At 53.4% G+C, this 23,687-nt stretch overlaps 1 protein-coding gene across 1 annotated transcript; it reads right to left on the bottom strand.

Annotated features, from left to right (window-relative positions):
• Window positions 1-2,344: 2,344 nt before the first annotated feature.
• HAP1 (huntingtin associated protein 1) lies at window positions 2,345-10,956 on the bottom strand. Its single transcript, XM_038547349.1, is given in 13 exon segments — window positions 2,345-2,627; window positions 3,878-4,278; window positions 5,032-5,070; window positions 5,350-5,441; window positions 6,070-6,144; window positions 6,543-6,569; window positions 6,571-6,674; window positions 8,097-8,163; window positions 8,255-8,360; window positions 8,582-8,775; window positions 8,900-9,016; window positions 9,423-9,499; window positions 10,485-10,956. Coding segments are annotated over 13 exon segments (1,908 nt in total). The 3' UTR covers window positions 2,345-2,490.
• Window positions 10,957-23,687: the final 12,731 nt, after the last annotated feature.

Raw genomic sequence — 23,687 nt, 5'->3', positions numbered from 1 at the left:
GAGACCTGAGCTGGTATCAAGAGTCACAGCTTAACTGACTGAGCTACCCAGGTGCCCCTATTTTTTTGTTATATTTTATTTATGTATTAAAGAGAGAGTGAGAGAGAGCAAGAGAGCACAAGCAAGGAGAACAGTAGACGAGGAGGGTGAAGCAGACTCCCCACTGAGCAGGGTGCCTGATGTGGGGCTTGATCCCTCAACTCCAGAATCATGGCCTGAGCCCAAGGCAGATGCCCAACCAACTAAGCCACCTAGGTGCCCCTTTTTTTATTTTTTAAAGTAATCTCTACACCCAACATGAGACTCAAACTCATGACCCCAAGAACAAGAGACATGCTTCTTCCATGGAGCCAGTAAGGCACCCCTAAATGGCTACACTTTACATAGTTATTTGAATGCTTACATCATATCTTTGGTTTTGCCTCTTGTCCTGCAAATCCTAAACTATTTTCTATCTTTTAGAGAAAGTTTGCCAGTCCTAGGGGTCTGCACTACAGTTCTTTTATTTTTTTAAGATTTTATTTATTTATTCAGGAGAGACACAGGGAGAGAGGCAGAGACACAGGCAGAGGGAGAAGCAGGCTCAGGGAGCCTGATGCAGGACTCAATCCCAGGACCCCCGGATCACGCCCTGAGCCGAAGGTAGATGCTCAATGACTGAGCTACCCAGGCGTCCCTGCACTGCGGTTCTTATTGGGACTTGTCAGAGACTTCACATGGTGTCCTTGTCCACCATGGATACTTCTGGCATTGTGGGGTCCACCAAGTCATAAGTTCCAATCAGTAGGGCTGCCTGGACTGGCCCAAGAATTCTTCCTTGATTTGGGCTCTACTGGCAGCCTCCTAATTCGCTTGATAAATGGATCAGGGCAGTATTTCCAAGGACAGTAGTGTTGGTTCCAAAACCCAAAGAGTCCTAGCAAGCCCTGTGCCTCTTTTTTTTAGTAGTAGAGGTAAGGTTTGCCCTAGACTACTGAATCCCTAAAAACTTTACCAGGATTCCTGAATTTTTGCACTGTTTGTGCTCCAACTTCTGACACACATGTGTCTTAGCAGCAGGGCAGCCAGAGTACTTGCCTCTTCCTTCTTACTAGGTCTGATTATTATGATGACATCGATGAATTGGACCATAGTGATACTCTGCAGAATGTCTAGATAATTATATTGCATCGGATGATATTGTGACAGAAAGCCAGGGAGCTGACACAGACTTGGGCAAGACTATGAGTGGGCACTGCAGTCTGTTCCAGGTAAATAGATAGGAAATCAAGTTTTCATCAAATCAACAGCAGCAGATAGGTATCAGAGGTTGTGTTGACCTCTCCTTGGAAAGCTGCCCACACTGGCACAGCTGTTGCAATCAGGTTGTCACCGGTTAAGGTGCAAGAGTTACCATGATGGCAATAGGCCATGGGGGTCTTGCCTGTGAATGGCCATATGATGGGACACCTGGGTGGCTCAGTAGGTTAAGCGTCCAACTCTTATTTTGGCTCATGTCATGATCTTGGGGATTGAGCTCCATGTTGGGTTCCATGCTTGCTCACATGCACTCTCTCTAAAATAAATAAACCGGGGCTCCTGAGTGGTTCAGTTGGTGAAGCATCTCCCTTTCTTTAGCATCCTCCCATTCTCAATTCCCCACTTTCGCCCAGAAGTGCTTCCTGGATCATCTTCCAAACTACTTGTTTTCAAATGCTGTTCCAGATCTGATTTCAGGTCTGAGGGATCTCTACCTAAGACAGTGGGTGACTCTTGTCGGTCTGTGTCTTATCCCTTGCAGCCAGGGTACTGGGCCAGAATCCCTGCAGCAGAAAAACAAGGAAAGGAGCCTAACTGTAGGTTCCAGAGGCCTGAGGGCTTGGGTTTACATCCCAGTTCCATGGCTAGCTGTTAGACCCTTGGGAGGGTCATTTAACTTGCCTGGGCCTGTTTCATCCTCCAGCAACCATTTATCAGCTCATCCACCACTCCACAGGGGTTGTTGATGTGACTAAGTAATGTTTTTAATAAAAGCGTATGGCAGGAATGCCTGGGTGGCTCAGTGGTTGATTGTCTGCCTTTGACTGAAGTCGTGATCCCGGAGTCCTGGGATCAACTCCCATGTTAGGCTCCCTGCAGGGAGTCTGCTTCTCCCTCTACCTATGTCTCTGCCTCTCTCTCCGTGTCTCTCATGAATAAATAAATAAAATCTAAAAAAAAAAAAAAAGCCCTGGCGCATGATTCAGTATTAGAGCCCATTCTCTCTCTACAACTTTGCCGCAGCAAAGCTGCAGGCATGAGCACACACACATGCACACACACGCACAGACATGTGCACACTCCTAGAAAGATGCCAGAGGCCCGGCCAGGTAGCACACGGGTCCTTTATTTCCTGTACCGGCAGGTGTACGGCCTGACAAACAACAGAAGAGCGAGCAGCAGAGCAGGGAGCAGGGCCAGACCCACCGGGGTCCTGAGCCCCAGCCTAAGTTGGTCAGGACTGATGGTGCACTAGCAACAGACAGGAGGGTCCTGTTTGGGAGGATGGGAAGGAGGTTTCTGGGGCAGGTGGGACTTGGCCAGGCAGCTGAAGGAGGGGCCTCGGTCTGTCTGTGGGGCCTCTGTAGGCTGCTGAGGAACAGCAAAGCCTGGAAGAGAAGGTAAACGTATGTGAACTGGAGGCTGATGGTGGGCAGGGGCTGAGGCCTTGTCAGCTGTATCAAAAAGATAACCAGGATGGATCGTTGTGCAGGCCAGCCAACGAGGTCACCGTTCAGTTTACAAACTGCACAACCTTCCATGGTGACCCTGTTGAGGCTGCCCAGCAGTGACAAGGCCATCAGAGTGGGGGCTGGCCACATAATGACAGTGAGGCTAACAACAGGCTATAAATTCTACAGCTGACTGAGCAGGCCAGGCAGGCAGCAGACAGTCAGAGGGGAGAGACAGGCCAGGAAATCCTTATGGTGTAGTAGTGACGGAAACAGGCTCAGATCCACTCCAGCTGTGTGAGCTGTGTGACCTTGAAGTGTTACTCTAGCTCTGCAAACCTCAGGCTTCTCACCTAACAAAGGGGGATGGTAACTCCTACCTATGGGGGGTGTGAGTATGAAAGGAAACAATGCCAGTCACTAAATCACCTTTGGTATCTCTGTGAGCTCCTGGAAGGTAGGACTCACACTCGCAGAGCATGTAGCTGGCACTAAGCAGGTGCAGCTCCCCAAACCTTGGGGTTTCTAGCTGGGGAGAGGAGACCCGGACCCACCCCTTACCACCCTGAAGGAGACTCTAGCCCATCTTCAGACTTACCCAGGGAACTAGTCCAACTGCAACCCTTGCTGGCAGAGGCCTTTATCCCAATGGCCTGGGGGGCCCCAGGACACCCTTCCTTCTTCCCAGGCCCTGGAAGGGGGGTTGGCCCTGTCCTCCTCCAGACACTGGAAGTCCTGGGTAAGCATCCTAGCTCCTGCTCTGAGATCCCTCCCCCTACATAGTTTTTACCCACTGCTGCCACCACTGCTGTATGGCTGGGGAGCTTTGGGGATGGGGGAGGTGGAGTGGGAGGCCAGGGAAGGGGACAGGAGAGACAAGAAGCTGAGGTGCAATGGGGAGCTGTAGTCCTGATCTGATCCCCAGCCTCAGCCCCCAGGAGAAAAGGGGGTAGAGCTCTGAAATCCTAGGCAAATTCCACATAAATGAGTACTAGAGCTACAGCTCCTACAGAAAGAACCCAGAGGTGCCTATGCAACTGATATGCAAAGTGCATGCAAATCAGCCCAGTGGGCGGGGCCAGGCTGGGGTAAGTGAGCACCCCAGAGCTCACCTATCCTCAACTTTCATAGGCTTGATGATCTGCAGCTTGTCCTGGCGGAAGGGAGGCCCCTGTGGGAGCACCCACCTTCCTGGAGCATTCTCCGCCTCAGCTGCCGCCTGTACCCCGAGTCCTGCCAGTTAGCCAGCTGCTGGAGGACATGCTTCATGCTTAGGTGAGAGGAGCCCAAGCCTGTGGCCTCCAGGGTTGAAGTCACTGTGTTCGTCTGCTTCGTCTGCTTCGTTGTCTCATCCAGCTGTGGTTCCACTTCCTCCCAGGCCTCAGTCTCCTCGGACACAAGCTCCGCCTCTTCTGTCGACCTCTCATCAGCTGGCACCACCTCTTCTGCAGTCCCTGGCTCTTCCTCAGGTACTGACTCCTCCGAAGGCACAAAATCTTCTGCCACAAAATCCTCTGCTCTCATTAACCCCTTCTCAGCCTCGAACCCCTGTCCCTGCTCTCGTGCCTCACCGCAGCGCAGCTTGTACCTGGGCAGGGAGACAGGAAAGTTTCTGTGCCCCTAAAGCCAACCCCAGCCAGAGCCCTCAGCCCCCCTCTTCCGCTCCCCCAGGACATTCCCAGGCACCAGGACTGAGGAGCTCTCCTGCTCTCTGCCCATCTACACACACACCCGACGGCTAACTTCCCACTTCTGTCCCAGCCAAGGGGAAAGGGGAGCTGGGTACCACCCTCGGGACTTCAAACACTCAGCCCAGGAACCAGGTGAGAAGGAGAGAGAACAGTCACCAACACTGCACAAGCCCTGCCTTCCCCTAGTACCCCCACCCTGTGCACAGCACAGAGCAGCAAGGATAGTATATTCCCTCCACTCCTCTCCAGGATTTAACCATCACAGGCCATCCCACAGCTAGTTGCCATAGGAACAAATCCATTTTAGTAAGGCTCAGACAGGTCAAGGGATTTGCCCAAAGGACACACAGCCAATAAAGGGATGAAGCTGGGACTCAGTCCCAGATGGTTCCAGCTCCTAGGCCAGTGCTCATTCACCTCTCAGTCCCTGGTGAGGTGAAGGGAAGGCTTCAGTCCCTATTTGGAACAGCCTAAGTCAGATGGCCATATATGGGGCAAGATCGGAAGGGAAAGGGTGCAGCCCCTTCTCAGAACATCTGGGCGCAGCCAGCCCAGAGAGTAGAGCTTTCTCCAGGGTGGCAGGCCCACAGGTGGTTGTGTGGCTGCTGAAAAGTGAGAGCAGGTGACAGGGGAGCCCCTGGCCAGCTTACCCCAGGTGTGGCATCTCGTCTGCAGTAGTTCCATGATTCCTTCAATAGAGAAAAGGGCCTTCACTGTCCCAAGGCAATATTAGCTGAAACCACAAAGTCCCTGGGGCCCCAACATGGGAAAAGATCCCAGGGAAAAATGACAGACCCACACCCACGGACAGAGACAAGGGTGGGGAGGGGGAGGAACTGGGGCAGGTAACAGGGAGCATCATGAGTGAGGAAGGTAGGAAGCAAACCCCCTCCCCACTCTGGGAAAGTGAGTGCACATCAGGCAAGGGCCCAGGGGTGGGGGGGTGGGGCGCGGTTCCAGCAGCACACCTTTCCATAAAAAACACAGGGTCTGAGATAATCCTCCTTATAGACATTCTGAGCTCCTCGGCCAGGGTCTCCTGGAAACCAGGAAGGGCATCCTACAGTGGAAAGGCAGGCATTACCAGGGGACCCCCCCCCAAAACTCCAGCCCCTACTGCCAGGGACAGAAAGGGACTGGGAATAGAAATCAGCCAGTGGGGCCAAGGCACAAGCACACAGAGGGCTGAGGCAGGCAGCCGGGGATCCTCACCAGAGGTGCAGTGTATGTGTAGTGGGTGACAGGGCCAGTGGACACAGAGGCCTGCTGGCGGAGGGTCTTCACCTCCTCCTGGGCCTCGGTCAGCATGCCCCCACGCTCCGTGTACTTCTCCTGCAGGCCCTGCAGCTGGGAAGCCACCTGCAGGTTCTGCGGGGACCCAGGCACCCCCAGACAAGCACACTGGGCCCATCTTCTCCCCACCGTGCAGGGAAGTGTGGGCTAAGAGGCAAGCAGTGCCCCCAGGCAGGTCCCCGGACTCTCCTCCACTCAGACCCCATCTGAGCTGCTACCCGCCAGGCCCCATGCCAGATACCGAGGGCATGTAAAGGAACAGACCCAGAGCCTGTTCAAGGAGTTCGTCATCTTCCAGGGAGAGTCAGCCTCAGCCAGCTGACCAAGGGCCCCCAGTTCCCTGCTCTGGGCCAGGGGCTCGCAAAGGCTGGGGCAGGAGCCAGGGGGAGCTTCACCTCATCCTGGAGCCGCATCTGGATTTCTTTCTCCAAAACCAGCTGCTGCTGCAACTTCTCCGTCTCGACCCCATACTGGAAGGACCAAGACGGGTCAGCCAGACCTGGGACTGGCCAGCCCCACCCAAGTCCCTACCACCTCCGCCAAGTCTTCCCAGGCAAGTTGATGAGCCTTTGGCAACCCTTGAAGTATGAAGTCACAGGGAATGAGGCCACGTAAGGCAAGAGAGTCATGTGGCCTGGTTTCTGGAACACCCCGTGACCCTCTCTGGGCCTTGGTCCCCTCCCTGCGACAACAAAGGGGCAGAATGAGATGCTCACTGAGATCTCCTCTGACTCTGACTCTGCCACAGCGAGGGGCCTATGAGCCTGGTTGAGCTGAGAGCTCCATGAGGCCAGGGCAGGAAGAAGGGGGCTGGGGTTTTGTGGGGACCAGGACAGAAGGAGGGAGCCATGCACACACCCAGACGCACCGACTGGCAGCGTCGCTGCAGCTTCAAGGACCTGGGTCCGCAGCTGGGTGACCTCCCTCCGCTGCTGGTCATGGCTCTCCATCCTGAGCGCCAGCACCTCTGACAGCTCGGCCATCTGCTGGCTGGCCTCGGCTGGGGAAGGGCAGGGACGGAAGGTCAGCGCTGGCTCCCATGGCCTTCAGCGACCAGTCTGGCCCTCCCGATGCCTCCATCTGCCCCACCCCTCGGCTCCTGCAGAGGACTCTGGGTTTCCAGGACTTTGCGTTCCTCCCTGGGTCTTCATTCCAATAAATGTTTGTTGACCAACATGGGGAAGGCCCTCGGTGAGCCCTGGGTGAGCAGTCCACAAGACCTGGTCCCAGTGCACACTGAGCTCAAGTCTAGTGGGGACACCGATGGGCAAGGAAATTCCACCAGCACCTACTCTGGGTAGGACAGAGCAAGTGTAAAGGGTGCGCTGGGAGTCAGAGCTGCGGCTCCCATCCTGCCTTACACCGGCTTCGAAGCGAAGACCTGCAGGGTAAGCAGGCCAGCGAGGCAAAGAAGGGAGAACCAGGTCCAGGCAGCACGTGGAGCAGCCCAGAGCCAATCACCGGGCCCTGGGAGGGAGGGCTCAGGGGCTGGGCAGGGGGCTGAGGTTACCCTTTGGCCAATGGGAAGTTCAGGGTTTTAGGCCCAGGATGACATGGTCAGATTTGGTTTTAGAAAACTTATTTGGGGGGTGGAGCGTGGTTGCCTAGGTGGCTCAGTGATTGAGTGTCTGCCTTTGGCTCAGGGCATGATCCGGGGTCCTGGGATCGAGTCCCTGCATCAGCTCCTCGTAGGGAGCCTGCTTCTCTCTCTGCCTATGTCTGTGTCTCTCATGAACAAATAAATAAATCTTAAAAAAAAAAAAAAGCAAAAAACAAACAAACAAACTATATTTGGGCTGTGTGCAGAAGGACCTGGAAGCACAGCAGTACAAAGTGACCAGTTAAGACCAGGCCTGGGCTAGAGCAGGGGGTGAGGAGGAGGGAGGAGACTTGAGCCTTTCTTAGGAGGTATTTGGAAGCAACAGAACTTGGGGACCAGCTCCGACGCAGGAACCAAGGGAAGGAAAGCCAGGCGTGCGGGGAGGGAGCAGCATGTTGCCATCTTGTGCCTGCATCTCACAACTAGACTTGGCTTCACGCTGCGCCTCCCTCATCATAAACACACGGTACTGCTACCAGCCCAGGCCCTGCCCCAGTGCCGGCAGGGCAACTCTGGCAACTCACAGCTCCTCTCTTCCTTGCTTCCAGGCCCTCCCAAATAACAAAAGGAAACAGGCATAGAGGGGCCCCCTAGCTTCTGTACAGCTCTTTACAGTGTGCTAAAGCACTTCCTCAGCTGTGCCTCTGGAGAGGTCTGCAGGGCTGAGATTATTCCTCCCCATTCTAAAGATGAAGGTTCAGAGAGGCCAAGGAACTTGTCCAAGCTCACACAGCTAGAACGAGTCAGAGCTGGAACTCAAACTCAGAGTCTTCCCTCTGCTCCTTGGGATAGCCCTCCACGAGAAGTTACAACCCCACGTACAAAACTGCTCCACACAATCCAGGATGAGCATCTGCTCCTCCTCCTCCAGGGCGTCGAGTTGAGAGGCCTGGAAGGAGGGAGAGAGGAAGGGAGAGAGGAAGGGGCAGGGGAGTCAACAGGCCCCTGCCTGCAGGGGCACCCCCTTGCCACATCCTCACCTCCTCTCTCAGCTGCTCGTTCTCCACCTCCAGCAGCCTCAGCTGCTCCTGGAGGGCTTCCAGCTGTGGGCAGAAGTGCAGTGACTCCGGCTCCCCCAGAGAAGTCCTAGGGGTGGGAGCCATAGGGGTCAGGGCACCGGCGGGGGGTGGGGGGCAGAGGGGGGACCCAGGTCCCAGTCCACCCAGGGTTGGCCCACTCAGGCTAAATGTAGTGGTCTCAGTTGGCCCAGCAACCCTGCTGGCAGCTACCCCATGTGTCCCTGTTTGCAAATATGGAAACTGAGGCACAGAGAAGGGGCTTCCCAGATGAAAAGGCAGGATACTCACAGCTCAGAGGCTCCATAGGGATGATCATGCTGCTCCTCCTCTTCCTCCTCTTCCTCCTCCTCCTCTGTCTCTTCTTCCTCCTCCTCCTCTTCTTCCTCTTCCCCCTCTTCCTCTTCTTCCTCCTCCTCCTCAGAGTCTGAGTAGAGCCGAAGGAGATCATCTCGCAAGCTCACCTGGTGTCTCAGGTGTAAAATCTGGCAGTGGGGGGAGAGGATCCCTGTTGGAACGCAGGCAGGGGCAGGCACAGGTCCTGGCACAAGGGCAATGAGGCAGGTCTGGGATGGCACCCCCCCCTACCCCTCCTCCCTGCCCAGTTACCTCCTCCCTGGCTGAGCCCAGCATGGCTTCCAGCTTGCTGTTCTCCGCCATCAGAACACTGTTCTGCTTCACCAGGGACTGGCCAATGCGAGCCGCTGTATTTAGGTCCCGCTCTCTCTGCAGAGGGATCCACATCCATGGGGAATATTTTCATGTTTTCTGGGATCTCCCAGACAGTTGGGAGAAGCGAAGGAGTACACAGGGGTCAGCGGGAAGCTAGGCCACTAAACAAAACCCTTCCACACCCTAGTTTTCCAGGGTACTAGAAGAGTCTGCCATCAACCCACTGTGGGGCCCGACTCAGTTTCCCCTTATAGAAGAGAACAGATCAGATGGTTCTGAGACCAATTCCAGCCTAGACATCCCACATATACCTGCTTTCCATAAGAGGGATCCCCCAGCTTGGCCCCCAGAGAAATAGTCAAGCAGGGAAATAGACAAGACTCCTACCCCTCCAGGGCAGAATTAGCATGGAGGCCTGGCTAAGGCTCAGGCTGGCCCCAGTAGGGAAGGCAGTACACACCTCCTCTAGCAAATTTAACATCACTTTGACATCTTCTTGGGTGATCTTGACTGGCAGGGGTCTGTCAGGGCACAGAGCTGCAAAAGCAGGTGGAGTGGCTGGGTCAGAAAGATGGTGGGGGGCTCATAACCTACCTCACATCTCACTGTTTCCTGCCCTGTCCCCAGTTCTCCCCCAACAACAAGAGTCGGTGACAAGGAAGATGACTGAGCTCCCTTCCTGCCTCCAATATCCTCTCCACACACCCCCAGTACCGAGCACTCCCTTCCCTGCTCCCAGGGCCAACTGGACTCTTTTTTGTTCTGGAAAGCCCTGGGTGAGATGAAGGATCACAGTCCTCCAAGCTCGGCCGCCTGGGTCCCTGGCACCTAGAAGAATGCAGGCGGCTAGTGGAATGGAAGTGCAGCCGCAGACTGACTCATCACCCCTTCCCCAGAGGGCAGCCTTGGCCGACTCACTGGAGCCTCATGGGTCATAAAAAAAAAGACACAGTCACCCACCCACCGTGCACCTGTTGCATGTGGAGAGGAGGAAGAGACTTTTCCGGCACTGAGTAGGGGGACGGAGAGTCTAGACCCAATCCAGGGATCTCCCACCACCCAGGAGAGGCCAGGAGGGGAAAAAAACCTGAGGCCCAGCCCACCCCCAGGCTGGGGAAGGCAGGGCTTTGACCCCCTCCCCTAAAGATTGCCAAAGCCGCCCCCTCCGCCGCCCCCTCACGTCCCCGGCGCTGGTTTGGCGGCCAGCGCAGACTCAGAGCACCGTGGGCAGCGCCCCCCCTCCCCCCGCCCTCTCCGGGCACTGCGGGAGCCTGATCTGCGAGCAACGGGCGCGCGCCGAGCCCCTGCACCTGACCCACCGACAGCAATCGGGAGACGACAGAAGGGAGGAGGAAGGAGATGGGGAGGAGGCGACCCGACAGGCCCCGCAGACAGCGACATCTCATCACCGAGGGATGAGACTGAGTGCCGGGGGGGCGGGGCGCCTGGAGCCGACGGGGCCCCCTTCTCCATGGAAATGCCCGTGTCCCACCAGCTCTGGGGTTCCGGGGACCCGGTTTACCTTCCTCCAGCTCCCGAATGAAGGCGGCACGGTCGGGGCCCGACACCCCAGGCCGACGGCCCATGCGGGCGGCCGGCGTCTTCCAGATGCCTGCCGCCTTCCCAGTCCCCAGGCCAGCGGCCCGGGGACCCAAGGGCCCCTGGAATATGAAGCGGGTCCATGGCGCGTCCAAGCTGCGGGGCACGGCCTGGGCATTCCCCTGGAGAACGGAGAATGTGGACGTGCGCGGGGCTCCTGCCGCCGATCCGGCCTTGGAGGTGGGGCGAGCGCGGGCCTGGGGTCCCGAGACGCACGCGGACCTGGAGCCTGCCGCCTGCGCCCCCGCGGGTGCGTGCGCAGGGCCGCGCTCGGGCCGCGCAGAGGGCTCCGGAGCGGGACTGGCCGCGGGGCGGGGTGCGAGGGGGACTCGCGCCGGAGCCCCGGGCCTCACGCGGCGCCCCGCGGCGCCCTGGCCCGACCCCCTAGGACGCATCTCGCTCGAGTCCGCAGTCGGCTGCCGCAGCCAGGCCTTTATAGCCAGCGCCGCGAGTGGGCGCCCGCCGGGCCGTACCACGCGCGGGAGTGGGCGGCCGGGAGCCACCGGTGGGGCCCGGGCCTGGGGGCGCGCGCGCGGGAAGCTCTCGGCGGCAGGAGCAGAGCGCAAAAATCAGAAGAAGGAGAAGAGTCGAGCGGCGGCTCCAGCTGGTTCCATGGGCTTGGGGTCCGAGGGCAGGACTTCTCCTCCCCTCTCCGCCTCCGGAGAATGGTTCTGTCCCAAGTCGCCGCGGCCCTGGAATTCGGGTACAGACTTCGAGGACCCCGGCTGGGGACGCCTCCCTCTGCTCCCGCGGGGCTGCGGCTGCCCACCTGGATGTGAGCGGGGAGTTAGGCCCGTCCTGTGCCGTCCCCGGGAGCTGGGGGGTGAATCCAACTCCGGGATGCTTTCAGCGCGCTGCCCAGGGTGGCGCGTCACGCACTCGGCCCCGCGCTCCCACCCCGCGCTCCAGCCGCCCCACAGCCCTCTTGCTTACTTCGGAGTTCATCCTATTACCTTTCCTTGTGCTTTGCCTCCAGCCTTCATCCACTCTGCCCACCTCCTTCCACCCTGCAAACCTGTTCTTCCTGGAGACCGCGCTCAGAGGAGGTCTCCCGGTGAAGACTCCTGCGACCGCGTCCCGCGTGGCCCCAAGCATCCTTATCAGTGGCCGGCAGTGCTCAGAGTGCGTCTGTCCCCAAGACCACACCTGCGGCCCTTCAGCGCAGGGAACGCGCCACGGGAGGCGGTACCCACGAGAGAGTGAGAGTCCAGTGGTCCCAAAGTCCGGAATGAGCGGGGTGGGGCAGCACAGGAGTCTGGGGGCCATTTCTGCACCTTTAGGCTGGAAGAACCCGCAGGCCTGAAAGAGACGGTGGTGGCACTAATTCTTTTCAAGCCTTAGAATCATCCCTGGTGCCACAGTTTTCTTCCCTTGAATAACCAATCCTGCTTAATTTACCTTCTAAATATGCCTCAAACGTGCAGTCTCCTCCTCTCCAGCCCCTCTGCTGTTGAGGCCTCATCCTCTCTTCTAGATTTTCGTGATACTCCCCCTGCCCCCTCCACATGAATCCATCCCTAAGGAATTCCAGGAACCCCTTGCACATAGCCACCACTCCAAGCCTGAGCCCAGGACAGAGGCTCTTGCCCAAGGACTGCACCTGGGACAGAGGCTCCTACTGCTGACACGTGCCTTTGGGGCCAGACATCCAGGTCATAGCACAGGACAAGAGATGTAAACCAGGGACAAGGATCAGACTACCTGGTCCACCAGCTTTCCACAGAGAAGCATTGTGATAAGAATTTCATCTGGGTTCATTCATTCATTTGACAAGTCCCTACTATAGGGTGCCTGGGGGGCTCAGTCGGTTGGTCATGATCTCAGGGTCCTAGGATAAAGTCCCACGTCAGGCTCCCTGCTCCATGGAGAGTCTTCTTCTCCCTCTCCCTCTGCCTCTTCTCCTGCTCGTGCTCTCTCACTATCTCTCTCTGTCAAATAAATAAAATCTTTGAAAAGAAAGAAAGAGAGAGAGAGGGTCTTTACTATATATATATATATATATAGTAGATGTGTATATATATATATATATATATATATAAATATACATACACTCTCAGACTAGAGTAGGGAACAAGAGAAATCCCTGCTCTCCTGGAGTTCAGATTCTAGAAAGGGAAACAAATAAATGAGAAAACAAGACAATTACAAAGTATGGTGAATTTTGGGGGGAGGGAAACAACAAAGCAAGGAACTATGAGAAAAATAGGAATAACCTGTCTGACGGGGTGGTCTGGGTGGGTGGGGGAGGACAATCATTAATGGCTTGGTAGTTTGCATCTCAGACCACTCCAGCCTTCACAGCCAGCTCATACCTGTCCCCCTCCAATGGCAGCCTCTCTCCTCAGGAGCCAGTATTCCTCATTCCTGACTGGTGAGTGAACCCTGGTGCCCATTCACCTCCCCAGCACCAAATCCTTCATGCCCACCCCCATCAGCCCCACGGGGAATTATCTGCCTGTTTATCAAAGGGGCAATCTTCCTTAGTCATGTTATTTCTAAAATACTGGCTCCAAGTCCAGCCTCCTCTGGGCAGGGAAGTAAGAAGCAGTTCCCCTGTGGACTTCAGACCCCTCCCAACCTTTGCCCACAGGCCTCTTCATCCTCATTTCCTCCCCTCCTCCCACCCAGACTGCAATACTCCTTCCGAACTATTAAGGGGGGCTCAGGCCAAAGGCATGGGGATAAGAAGAGGAGGCATCCAAGATTCACAACCCCTGTGCTTTTCACGTGCTGTCCTGTTTTCTGATGATTATCTTGAGCTGCTTTAATATTTGTTGACTTCCTTTCTTCTTTCATCTCCACTGTTCCTGTCCCCCTAAACTATCCATCATTATTCATTCAACACACATGTATTAAGCACCTGGATGCCAGGCAATGTGACAGGTGTTGGGGACATATCAGGGACAAAACACACAAAGATCTTTGCCCTCCTAGGGCCCACATACAATGGGGAGCCACAAATAATAAACAAAGAAGCAAATCAGAGAGTATATTAGATGGGGCATGTACTGTGGAGGAAAAGACAACAGGAGGGGCTGCCTGGGAGCAGTAGGCAGGCTGTGGGGTGCAAGTTAAACATCAGGGTGGTCCCTGAAGAGTCACTTCTGTCCAAAGCAGATGGAGGGAGGGAGGAGAGGATAGTCACTGAAAGAAGGTGAAAGACAACAGCAAAAGCAAAGGTTTGAGGCAGAAGGAGGTGATGGGAATGGCCTAAATCATCAGAGAGAATTGCAGGTGGTGGAGTCAAAAAGGGAGCAGCAGGCTCATGGACCAGACCTCACTTGAGGAAGTGGAGGGCTTGTCGTCAGAGAGATCTCATCTAACTTGGGTTGAACAGGAAGGCCAGGGCTGAGAGTAGACAGACAGTGGGCGGTGTCTTAGTCTGCTCAGGTGGTTTTAACAAGACCCCCTAGACTGGGTGGCTTATAAACTGTTTCTCAGAGATCTGGAGGCTGCAAGTCCAAGATCAAGGTGCCCACGGATTTAGTGTCTGGTGAGACCTCCAATTCCTGGTCCAGAGACAATTGTCTTGTCTTCTCCCTGCGGTCCTCACGGTGGTTGAAGGGTGAAGGGTGCTAGCTCCCTGGGGCCTCTTTTACAAGAGCCACTGGTTCCCATTTGTGAGGCTTCCCACTTCAAAACCTAATCACTTCCCAAAGGGCCCCCCTCCAAACACCATCACTCTGGGAGTTAGGATTTCAACATGAATTGCAGGGGGATACAAACATTTAGACCATAACAACCCTGTCCCTCTTTTAAAAAAGCAAAACAACAAAAACAAAATAGCTTTAAAAAAAAGATTTATTTATTTATTTATTTATCTCAAAGACAGAGTGTGCATGAGGTGGAGGGGGTACAGAAAGAAGGGAGGAAGAAGATTATCTACTAAGTGCAGCCCGGGTGGTTCAGTGGTTTAGTGCTGCCTTCAGCCCAGGGCGTGATCCTGGAGTCCCAGGATCGAGTCCCACGTCAAGTTCCCTGCATGGAGCCTGCTTCTCCCTCTGCCTGTGTCTCTGCTTCTCTCTCTCTCTCTCTCTTTCTCTCTCTCTCTGTGTGTCTCATGAATAAATAAATAAAATTTTAAAAAAAGATTGTCTACTAAGCTAAAGCCAAGAGTCAGCCACTTAACCTACTGAACCATCCAGGCACCCCTAAAAATGTCCAGGGGGGCCTCGCTGGCTCAGCCAGTGAGGCATACAACTCTTGATCCCAGGGTTGTGAGCTCAAGCACCAAGTTGTGTATAGATATTACTTAAAAATAAAATAAAAAATAAAATAAATAAAATAAAATAAAATAAAATAAAATAAAATAAAATAAAATCAGAGGGGTGCCTGGGTGGCTCAGTCAGTTAAGCATCTGCCTTTGGCTCAGGTCATGATCTCAGGGTCCTGGGATCGAGCCCTGCATCAGGCTCCCTACTCAGCGGGGAGTCTGCTTCTTCTTCCCCTCTGCTTGTGCTCCTCTCTCTCTGTGTCTCTCTATATATCTCAAATAAATAAATTGAATTAATCTTTTTTAAAAAATAAAATAAAATCATAGGGGCTCCTAGGTGGCTCAGTCGGTTGAGCATCAACTTGATTTCTGTTCAGTTGGTGATCTCAGGTCATGGGATCCAGCCCTAGGTCTGCCGCCCACCTCAGCAAAGAGTCTGCTTGGGATTCTCTCTCTCCCTCTGCCCCTCCTCCCACCAAAATAAACAAATAAATCTTAAAATAAAATCATAAATAAATAAATAAATAAATAAATAAATAAATAAATAAAAAGTGTCCAATAGGTGGTTTTCAGCATATTCAGAGCTGTGCAACCAACACCAGTATCTAGTTTCTTAACATTTTTTTATCACCTACCCCTACAAAACTCCCCATACTAATCAGCAATGAGTTCTTATCTCCCCTTCATCCCACCCGCGTTGTTCTTAGCCTCTGGTAACTGCAAATCTATTTCGGTCACAACAGATTTGTATTTTTAAATGTTCTAGCAGCTATAGTGTATTTTTTTAACTTTTCTTTTTTTTTTAATCGAAGTAAGCTTCACACCCATTGTGGGGCTTGAACTCACAGCCTCAAGATCGAGAGTCCCATGCTCCACTGACTAAGCTTGTGAAGTGCCCTAAAATTAGTTTTAATAATATATTTTATTTAATTTAATGTCTCCAAAATATTATCACTTCAACATGTAATCAACATAAAAAATTATTAATGAGATTATATTTTGCATTTTTTACACTAAACTGAGAGTGCATTTTATTCTTATAGCACATCTCAATTGGGACTCGAATTCATTCTTCTCTTTATTTCCCTGAGTGTAATTTGTCTTTTTTTCCCCTGAATACTTTTTTTTTTTTTTTTTTTTAAGATTTGTTTACTTGGGGCACCTGGGTGGCTTAGTGATTTGAGCATCTGCCTTTGGCTCAGGTCCTGATTCCTGGGTCCTGGGATCGAGTCTTGCATCAAGCTCCCCACAGGGAGCCTGCTTCTCCCTCTGCCCATGTCTCTGCCTCTGTCTCTGTATCTTTCATGAATAAATAAATGAAATATTTTTTAAAAATAAAAATTTATTTATTTATTTGGGGGGTGGCAGAGAACAGGACATAAATAGGTGCCCATTCCATACTAAATGGACGTTTGCTGAGCTGACTTATCCCTGTTCATGAGAAAGCAGCCCTGAGGACCCTGGGAAGTTTGAGGTGAAGAAGAAAGTGGAGTGGAGAAGACAGACATGGAGGGGACCCTGCAGGCTCCCAGGACACTGCACCCTCTAGGTCTGGACACCCGTGCAGAGTAACTCTAGCTACAGCCACCAGGGGGCAGTGCCAGCCCACATATCCCTACCCTCACCCAGGCGGCCCTCACCTGTGGGATCAGTGACCCCACAAGAGGCAGAGTAAGGATGGTGACTTCATTTTGCAGATGGAGAAGCCAAAGCTCAGACCCCTGGTCACTCGTGGGCCTCTTGGCCTGGCTGATGGATGTCTCCCACAGCGCAGGGCTGCCCAGGAGACCCGGCCGGGCCCCTCTCCAGCAGTGTCTGTCAGCCTTGTCCCCCAGAGGGATTGGCAGGACAGAAACCCGAGGCCTCCTGCCTTCCCTCCTAGCATGCACCCTCTGACACCTGCTGAACCAGAGAGAGGATAGGAAGGGACCCGTGACCCCTCACAGCCATGAACATGGGGGCATAGTCACTCCAAAACCCAGCCTCAGGCCATGCACACACACACACACACACATACACACACACACACTCAGGCCACCACTCCTGGCCTGATCTGGAAAACGAACCTAGGAAAGGCTACCCCACAGCAAGGGCCCCTGAGGGTCGGTGCCAGGGATATGGGCACGGCCAGACACCAGGACCACTTTCTGCATCAGACAGAAGGGAGTGCCCTGGGCATAGGGCCGGGGAGCCGCCTCACCACCCCCACTCCTACTCCTCTCCTGCAGGACCCCTGGGAGCCCTCCTCCCTCTCCTGGCCCCTCTTCCTCACCAGGTGCCCAGGCCCCTCCGCAAGGTAAGGCCCCCCTTCCTTTCTTCCTCCTCCCCAGACCCTGACCGGACTCCTGGGCACAGAACACTGCAAGCCTCTCCCAAGCCTGGAGTGAGGACTTGGGGACACAGGGGTCCTGCGCTGCTCAGCCTGGTGTCTTCTGGGTTTCTAGGCCCCCTGCTGGTCAGGGCGAGGGAAGGCAAGAGGCTTGGAGAAAGGGCAGAGGGGAAGTACGGGATGATGGAGGGGGCGGGGCTCTAGCAGGGATGGCCAGGATCCTAGGGGACGATAATGACCTCCACTCCAAACCCCACGGCACCCTCTCTCTCATCTGGGGGCTCTTGTCTTGGTGGGGCACCCACCACCTGCCACCCACAGAGCCTGCAGACTGGCCCCTGCTCTTCTCCGGCTGTCCTGCTGAGGGCGGCCTCCTCCTCTGAGAAGCCCTCCCTGGTCCCAGGAGGGGTGCCTCCCTGTTGTGCCTTCTCCTGGCATCTTCCTGCCTCTCACTGCTCACAATGTAAGAATCTGTTACTTATAAGGTGGTTATTTAACCAGGAGAGTAGTGTCTCCTCACTTCTGTATCCTTAGGGCTCTAACCAGAGTAAGCACTTAGTATCTGTTGAATGACCACATGATGGATTCTCTGGGTGAGTCTGGTTGTGGGAGGGGGTGGGGAGTGTCCCCCCAAGATTCCGGAGAGGTTTACCCAGTTAAGGTGAGATCCTACGGCTCTGGACGCTGCACAGCGCTCCACACTCCCCAACATAGGTGAGCCCCACCAGGAGACCTCCCAGGACACAAGGACAGCTGACCCTCGGGGGTGGAGGGTGTTAGGGGACTCCAGCATAGTCCCCTCCCTGCTTCGTACTTAGAGCCCCTCGGCTCAGCCTTCACTCACTTCCTCTAGGCTCCAGAGTTGGAGGCCTAAGTGGGATAGGATCTATCAGCAGGTGGCTGGTCACAGGGCCTGCCCCGGGCCTGGGAGTCTCCGTGGGAAGCACCTGGGAGCCAGGTTGAGGGAACCACAGCACCCAGTGTCAGGGAGGGCAGGGCCATCAGCCATGTCTAGCCTGCTGGGTAGGCAATGGTGGCGAGCCTGGGAGGCTGTTCTCCTGTCCTTGGGCCTCTCTCCTCTATCTCCAGGGTCAGGGAGATGACAGAGGAGCCCTTCACTCCCTGACTCTGTCCCCCGACTCACCGGCTCCTTCTGAACCCTGGGTCCATGTCCAGACTCAGAGCCCTTCCAGGAACAAGTCATGGGGTTGGTGGACAGCAAAGCAGGGAGAAACACAAATTCACTGGGTCCCCTAAGCTTTGTATGTGTTACTTCATTTTATCATCACCAAAAGGAAGAATAAATATTATTTGATAGATGAGAAACAGGGGGTTAGCATCCCTGACCAATGAGTGAGGACTGCAGGCATTCCAGCCAACCCCAGCAGAGGAAAGTGTCCTGGGGTTCCCTTGTCACAGGCACCTCATTGTGCTATGTTCCATGGAGACCTTTCACCAGTTTCGCCTCATTTTTCAGCCTGTTTCTTGCTCAACCCACGGTCATTTCTCTTTACTCTGTGTTCAGTTTCCCCTCCTCATGTCTTTGCTGCTCCCACTGCCGGGAAGGCTCGGGTACCTTCCAAGATTTCCATCAAACACCTGCTCATTTGAAAGGTGGCTCAGTTGTCACCTTCTCCCTCTATAGGCTCACAGAACCCATGAAACCCACAGCACCCTGCACACGTGCACACTCTCCTGCTAGCATTGCTTCCCTGTCCGATTTGCACTGGAAGAATGTGGGGCATCTCTATCCCTAGGGCCTTAAGCAAAGCCTGGCAGAAAGCAGGTCTTTATGAAGCTTTTGGTGATTGAATGAACGAATGACCCATGAATCTAGACCATGAAGAGTGCTCCTGTCCCTTCCAGAGACACTACATCCCTATCAATACAGACCAGGACTACGTTTGCACACATTTTCCCACAGGGTCGTTGTACTAGTAATTATTGGGAACTGGGGGTCAACTAACTGAATTTCTCAAATCTTTCCCACGTGTCCTGGATGTTACCAAGTTTCCCCATTTTCTCCATATGTGTGTAGATGTTTTTGGATTAAAGCATAGGATTTAGGATTCCATCTAATTATTTCCTACCTGGCTATTTTATCTTGTCGATTGTGTCTTTTTTAGCCAACTAACATGTTTTTTGGGTGAGGTTGTGTAGACAGGTTTTAAAAAAATTTTTTTTAGTGTAAGACTTACTTTATTTTTCATTTTTAAATTAATTTTGCCCTAGTAATACTTACTTTAATTTTATTTTTTTTCTTAAGCAGGTGCCACATGCATGAAGCCAAGGGGGTTCTGACCCTACAATCCTGAGACCAAGGCCTGAGCTGAGATCAAGAATCAGACATTTAACTGACTGAGCTACTCAGGTACCCTGAAGATTTTGTTTTTAAGTAATCTCTACACCCAATGTGAGGCTTGAACTTAGAACCCCAAGTCACACCCTCTACTGACTGAGCCAGGTAGTTGCCCTAGTAATACTTACTTTAAAAACATTTTTAATTTTTTTAAAGATTTATTTATTTATGATAGACATAGAGAGAGAGAGGCAGAGGGAGGGAGAAGCAGGCTCCATGCCGGGAGCCCAACGCGGGACTTGATCCCGGGGCTCCAGGATCACGCCCTGGGTGGGCCAAAGGCAGGCGCCAAACCACTGAGCCACCCAGGGATCCCCACATTTTTAATTTTTTAAATAACTTTTTTAAAGTTGACAGACTGGGGCACCTGGGTGGCTCAGTTGGTTGAGCTTCTGCTTTTGGCTCGGGTCATAATCCCAGGGTCCTCGGATCGAGTCCCACATGGGGCTCCTTGCTCAGCAGGGAGTCTGCTTTTCCCTTTGCCCCTTCCCTCTGCTCATGATCTCACTCTCTCTCTCTCTCTCAAATAAATGTATAAAGTCTTTTTTAAAAATGGGACTCGGAAAAAAAAATGGGACTCGGGGCACCTGGTGGCTCAGGTCATGACCTTGGGGTCCTGGGATTGAGTCCCACATCGGGCTCCCCACAGGAGCCTGCTTCTCCTTGTTTGTGTCTCTGCCTCTCTGTTTCTCATGAATAGATAAAATCTTTAAACATTTTTTCTTAATGGAATTGTATTTTTAACAGTACTTTTAGGTTCACAAATGATAACTTACTTTGGATTTGTTTTGATAACTTGATTTTAAGATTTTATTTTATTTTTTTAAGTAACCTCTTTGCCCAACATGGAGCTCAAACTCCTAATTCCAAGATCAACAGTAGTCACACGCTCTGTCAACTAAGCCAGCCAAGTGTCCACTGATAACTGGACATTGAAATCCCACTGTTGGGACCAAGAGCAGGCTGCCCCCAAGAAGGGCCACTTGGACATAAAGATTACTTCGAGGTAAAAGTAATGAAATCCCAACAGATGCAGGAAAAGCTCTTTGCTTCCCCTTCAGCTACCAAAGTTTGCATTGGAAAGGAGACCCTGCATCAGGAAGAGAGCTTTTAGTAGACTCGCCTTTACCTAAGAACCTACATACCTGGGCAACCTTGTTTTTCCAAACCTCTCCTCTCATCTTCCTGCTAGTGAGCTTTCTCTTGTTTGTACCCTCAGACCCTCCTGGTCTCCTTAGCTCAGATAAGCTTCTCATTGTCTCATTGTCTTTGGAAGTTCATGTCTGGGTGGCTTCCCCATCATACCAGTATACCTATTAAATTTTTTTTTCTTCTGTTCATCTGTCTCATGTCAATTTGGGGTTTTTTTGTTTTTAACTTTTTAAAAAGATTTTTATTTATTTATTCATGAGACACGGGGGGGCGGGGGCAGAGACACAGGCAGAGGGAGAAGCAGGCTCCATGTAGGGAGCCAGACGTGGGACTTGATCCCGGATCCTGGGATCACGCCCTGAGCCCAAGGCAGACGCTCAACCACTGAGCCACCCAGGCGTCCCTGTCTCATGTCAGTTTGATTCTAAGTCCAGCTGGCAGGAACCACAGGGCAGGAGGAGGTCCTCTGCCCAACACCACCTTGTTGGATTCTGTCCCCTGTTCTGGCTCACTGCCATTTCTGGGGGGTGGGGTGGCCTTCGTTCCGCCTCCCTGGTCTCCAGTGTGGCACCTGCCATTGTGATGGGTGGGTGTCAGTCTCCATTGGTACTGGTGACACAAACTGCTAACTGTGGTGGGTGGCGGGCACTAACATTCCCCCAGACCACCGGGGCCAGGCATCCCATTGCTCGGCGTGGGGGGCCAGTCTGGCCCACCCACACCACCTAAGTAGGCCCACACTTCCCCTTTTGCTCGGCTCCTTTGCGGACACCCAGACACTCAGCACTTCTGCTGCCTCCCTCAGACAAGCCTACCTAAGAGGAAGAGGCTGGCCAGGGAGTCTAGCTCCGAGTCATGGCAGACACAACTGGAGATCTGCCCCGCCTTCCATGCCTCCTTCCTTTCTTACCATCAGAACCCTGATTTTAACAAGGGGGCAATGTGTACAATAAAATATCCTCAATTTTCCAGCTTCCCTTGCAGGATAGTAGGGTCATGTGGCAGTTTCCTGCCAATGTCCCTCAGGGAGATGTCCTTTCTGGAAAACAGAAAGGCAAAACTCCTCTGGGAAAAAGACTTTTGCCTTTTCCCCTTCTTCCTGCCTGGAATCACTGTGCCCTCATTCCATGTAGGCAGAGCAGGCATTATCCTCATTTTATAGATGAAGAAATTGAGGCTCAGAGACATGAATTGATTTTTGTCAAGGTTATGAGGCTCAGTTAGCTTCCACACGAAAACTTGAAGGGTCAACTCACTTCATTAACTAGCTTTCCCTTTTTATCCAGGCTGCCAGGAAGCTCAGCGCCTAATGCTGCCCCCTCCCATCCCTTGTCCTCACTGCTTCTTAGGAGACTTGAGAGGACAATCCTTTTTTGTAAGCCACCTCGAGTCCTCTTCTGGAAAGCTTGGGGTCGGGCAGCTTGTCTGTCCATGGTCCCTGTACATCTCTCCACACTGCTGTGGGCGGCAGTGATGTAAAAGGACTATACATGGATGGATTCTCTGGTTTGTTTAGGTTTGGCCAACAGGGAGCATTGGTAGGAGGGAGCCTCACCCACAGGATCCCATCCCCAAGAAGCACTCCCCCACCTTCTTGCCTGAGGCCACTGTAATTAGCCAGAGGGTGCTACCCTCTTCTTTGCTGATCCTACCTCCTGTTCACACCTCTGTGAACTGCTCCTTGAATTCTCAATTTACCCAAGTTGAGTAGATCTTGCCAGGGCCCGGTCCTGGGCTGAATGTGTCTCCCCCAATTCATATGTTGAAGTCCTAGCCCCCAAGTGATATTTAGAGGAGGGACATTTGGGATGTAATTAGGTTTAGATGAGGCTATGAGGGTGGGGCCCCGTGATGGGATTAGTGCCCTTCTAAGAGGGAAAAGAGAGCTCTCCCCAAGCTGAGTTTGCACCAAGAACTCAGCGAGGAGGTGGCTATCTACAGGCCAAGAAGTGGGCTTTCGACAGGTGAGGAATCTGCTGGGACCTAGACCTGGGACTTCTAGCCCCAAGACGTGTGAGAAATAAATAGCTGTTGCTTAACCTCCAGCCTATGATATTCTGTTATAGCAGCCTGAGCAGAATAAGAGAGTGCAGAGGAAATGCATTGTTAAAAGTCCTTGTGATGCTGAAAATTCGGTCCTTTCCTTTCCCTCAGAGGTGCTCAGCTTAGCATCTGGCATCTTATCACCTCTTGCCTCACCCCACACCTGCCTCTCTATTGGGCTCATGCGCATGACCCCAGCACATCCATCCCAGTGCCACAGATTCTCCATGGATGAGGCCATGGTCTCCCTCCACTGCCCAACCTCAGGCCAGTGAAGACATGAAGCCATCACAGCCCCACAGGGGCCATAGGTCCTCAGACTTGGCGGGTACATTGCAATGGGTCCTCCCTGGGAAAAGGACTGTAGGATATGTGTGGGGAGCCATCACGTAAGCTGTCAGTTACGACACCTGGATGGATGAAATGACGGTGCGCACTAGCATTATGGAATAGAGAAGGGGCAGCAGCTCAGCCTGGCTGGGAGCAGTGGGAGGTCATGGAGGAACGTTTCTGGAGTGAGGTCTGGGGGGGAACCTAGTGAATGATGCAGGTGAAAGCATCCTGGGCAGAGGGAACTGCATGGACAAAGATCAGGAGGCAATAAACCAGCAAGGAGGATGCTGGTTGAGGGGACAGAAGGGATGGGCAGGGGCTGGGGTGGCCCACCCCAAACCAAAAAGGGGGCTGAACACCAAGCCCTAGGCCACAGGGAGTGTTCCACCCAAGAGAAATCCACCACATGTACATTGAGGCTAGATGGGGCAGGGCTGGAGGCTGAGGCCAGCAGGAGGGTCGCCCCTTGGAGAGACCAAGGCTTAGTGTCCCTGGTGGGGGAACTCATGCACAGCCATCTCTTCGCCCTCCTACCTCCTAAGGCTCCAAGGTTCTAGGCTGGAGCCCTGTGAGTATGTATTGAGTTTAATCAATTCCAGATCCTCAAACGCTCCTTTCTGACTCCCCTCCCCATGTCTTTGCCACACACATGGTGGCCATGAGCGCATGGGGGACCCAGCCAAGGAGGCAGCAGGCT

This window comes from Canis lupus, chromosome 9 (genome assembly GCF_011100685.1).
Source record: "Canis lupus familiaris isolate Mischka breed German Shepherd chromosome 9, alternate assembly UU_Cfam_GSD_1.0, whole genome shotgun sequence".
Taxonomy (NCBI): Eukaryota; Metazoa; Chordata; class Mammalia; order Carnivora; family Canidae; genus Canis; species Canis lupus.
Note: the sequence above shows the minus strand (reverse complement) of the source record. Positions and strands in the feature narration are given on the sequence as shown.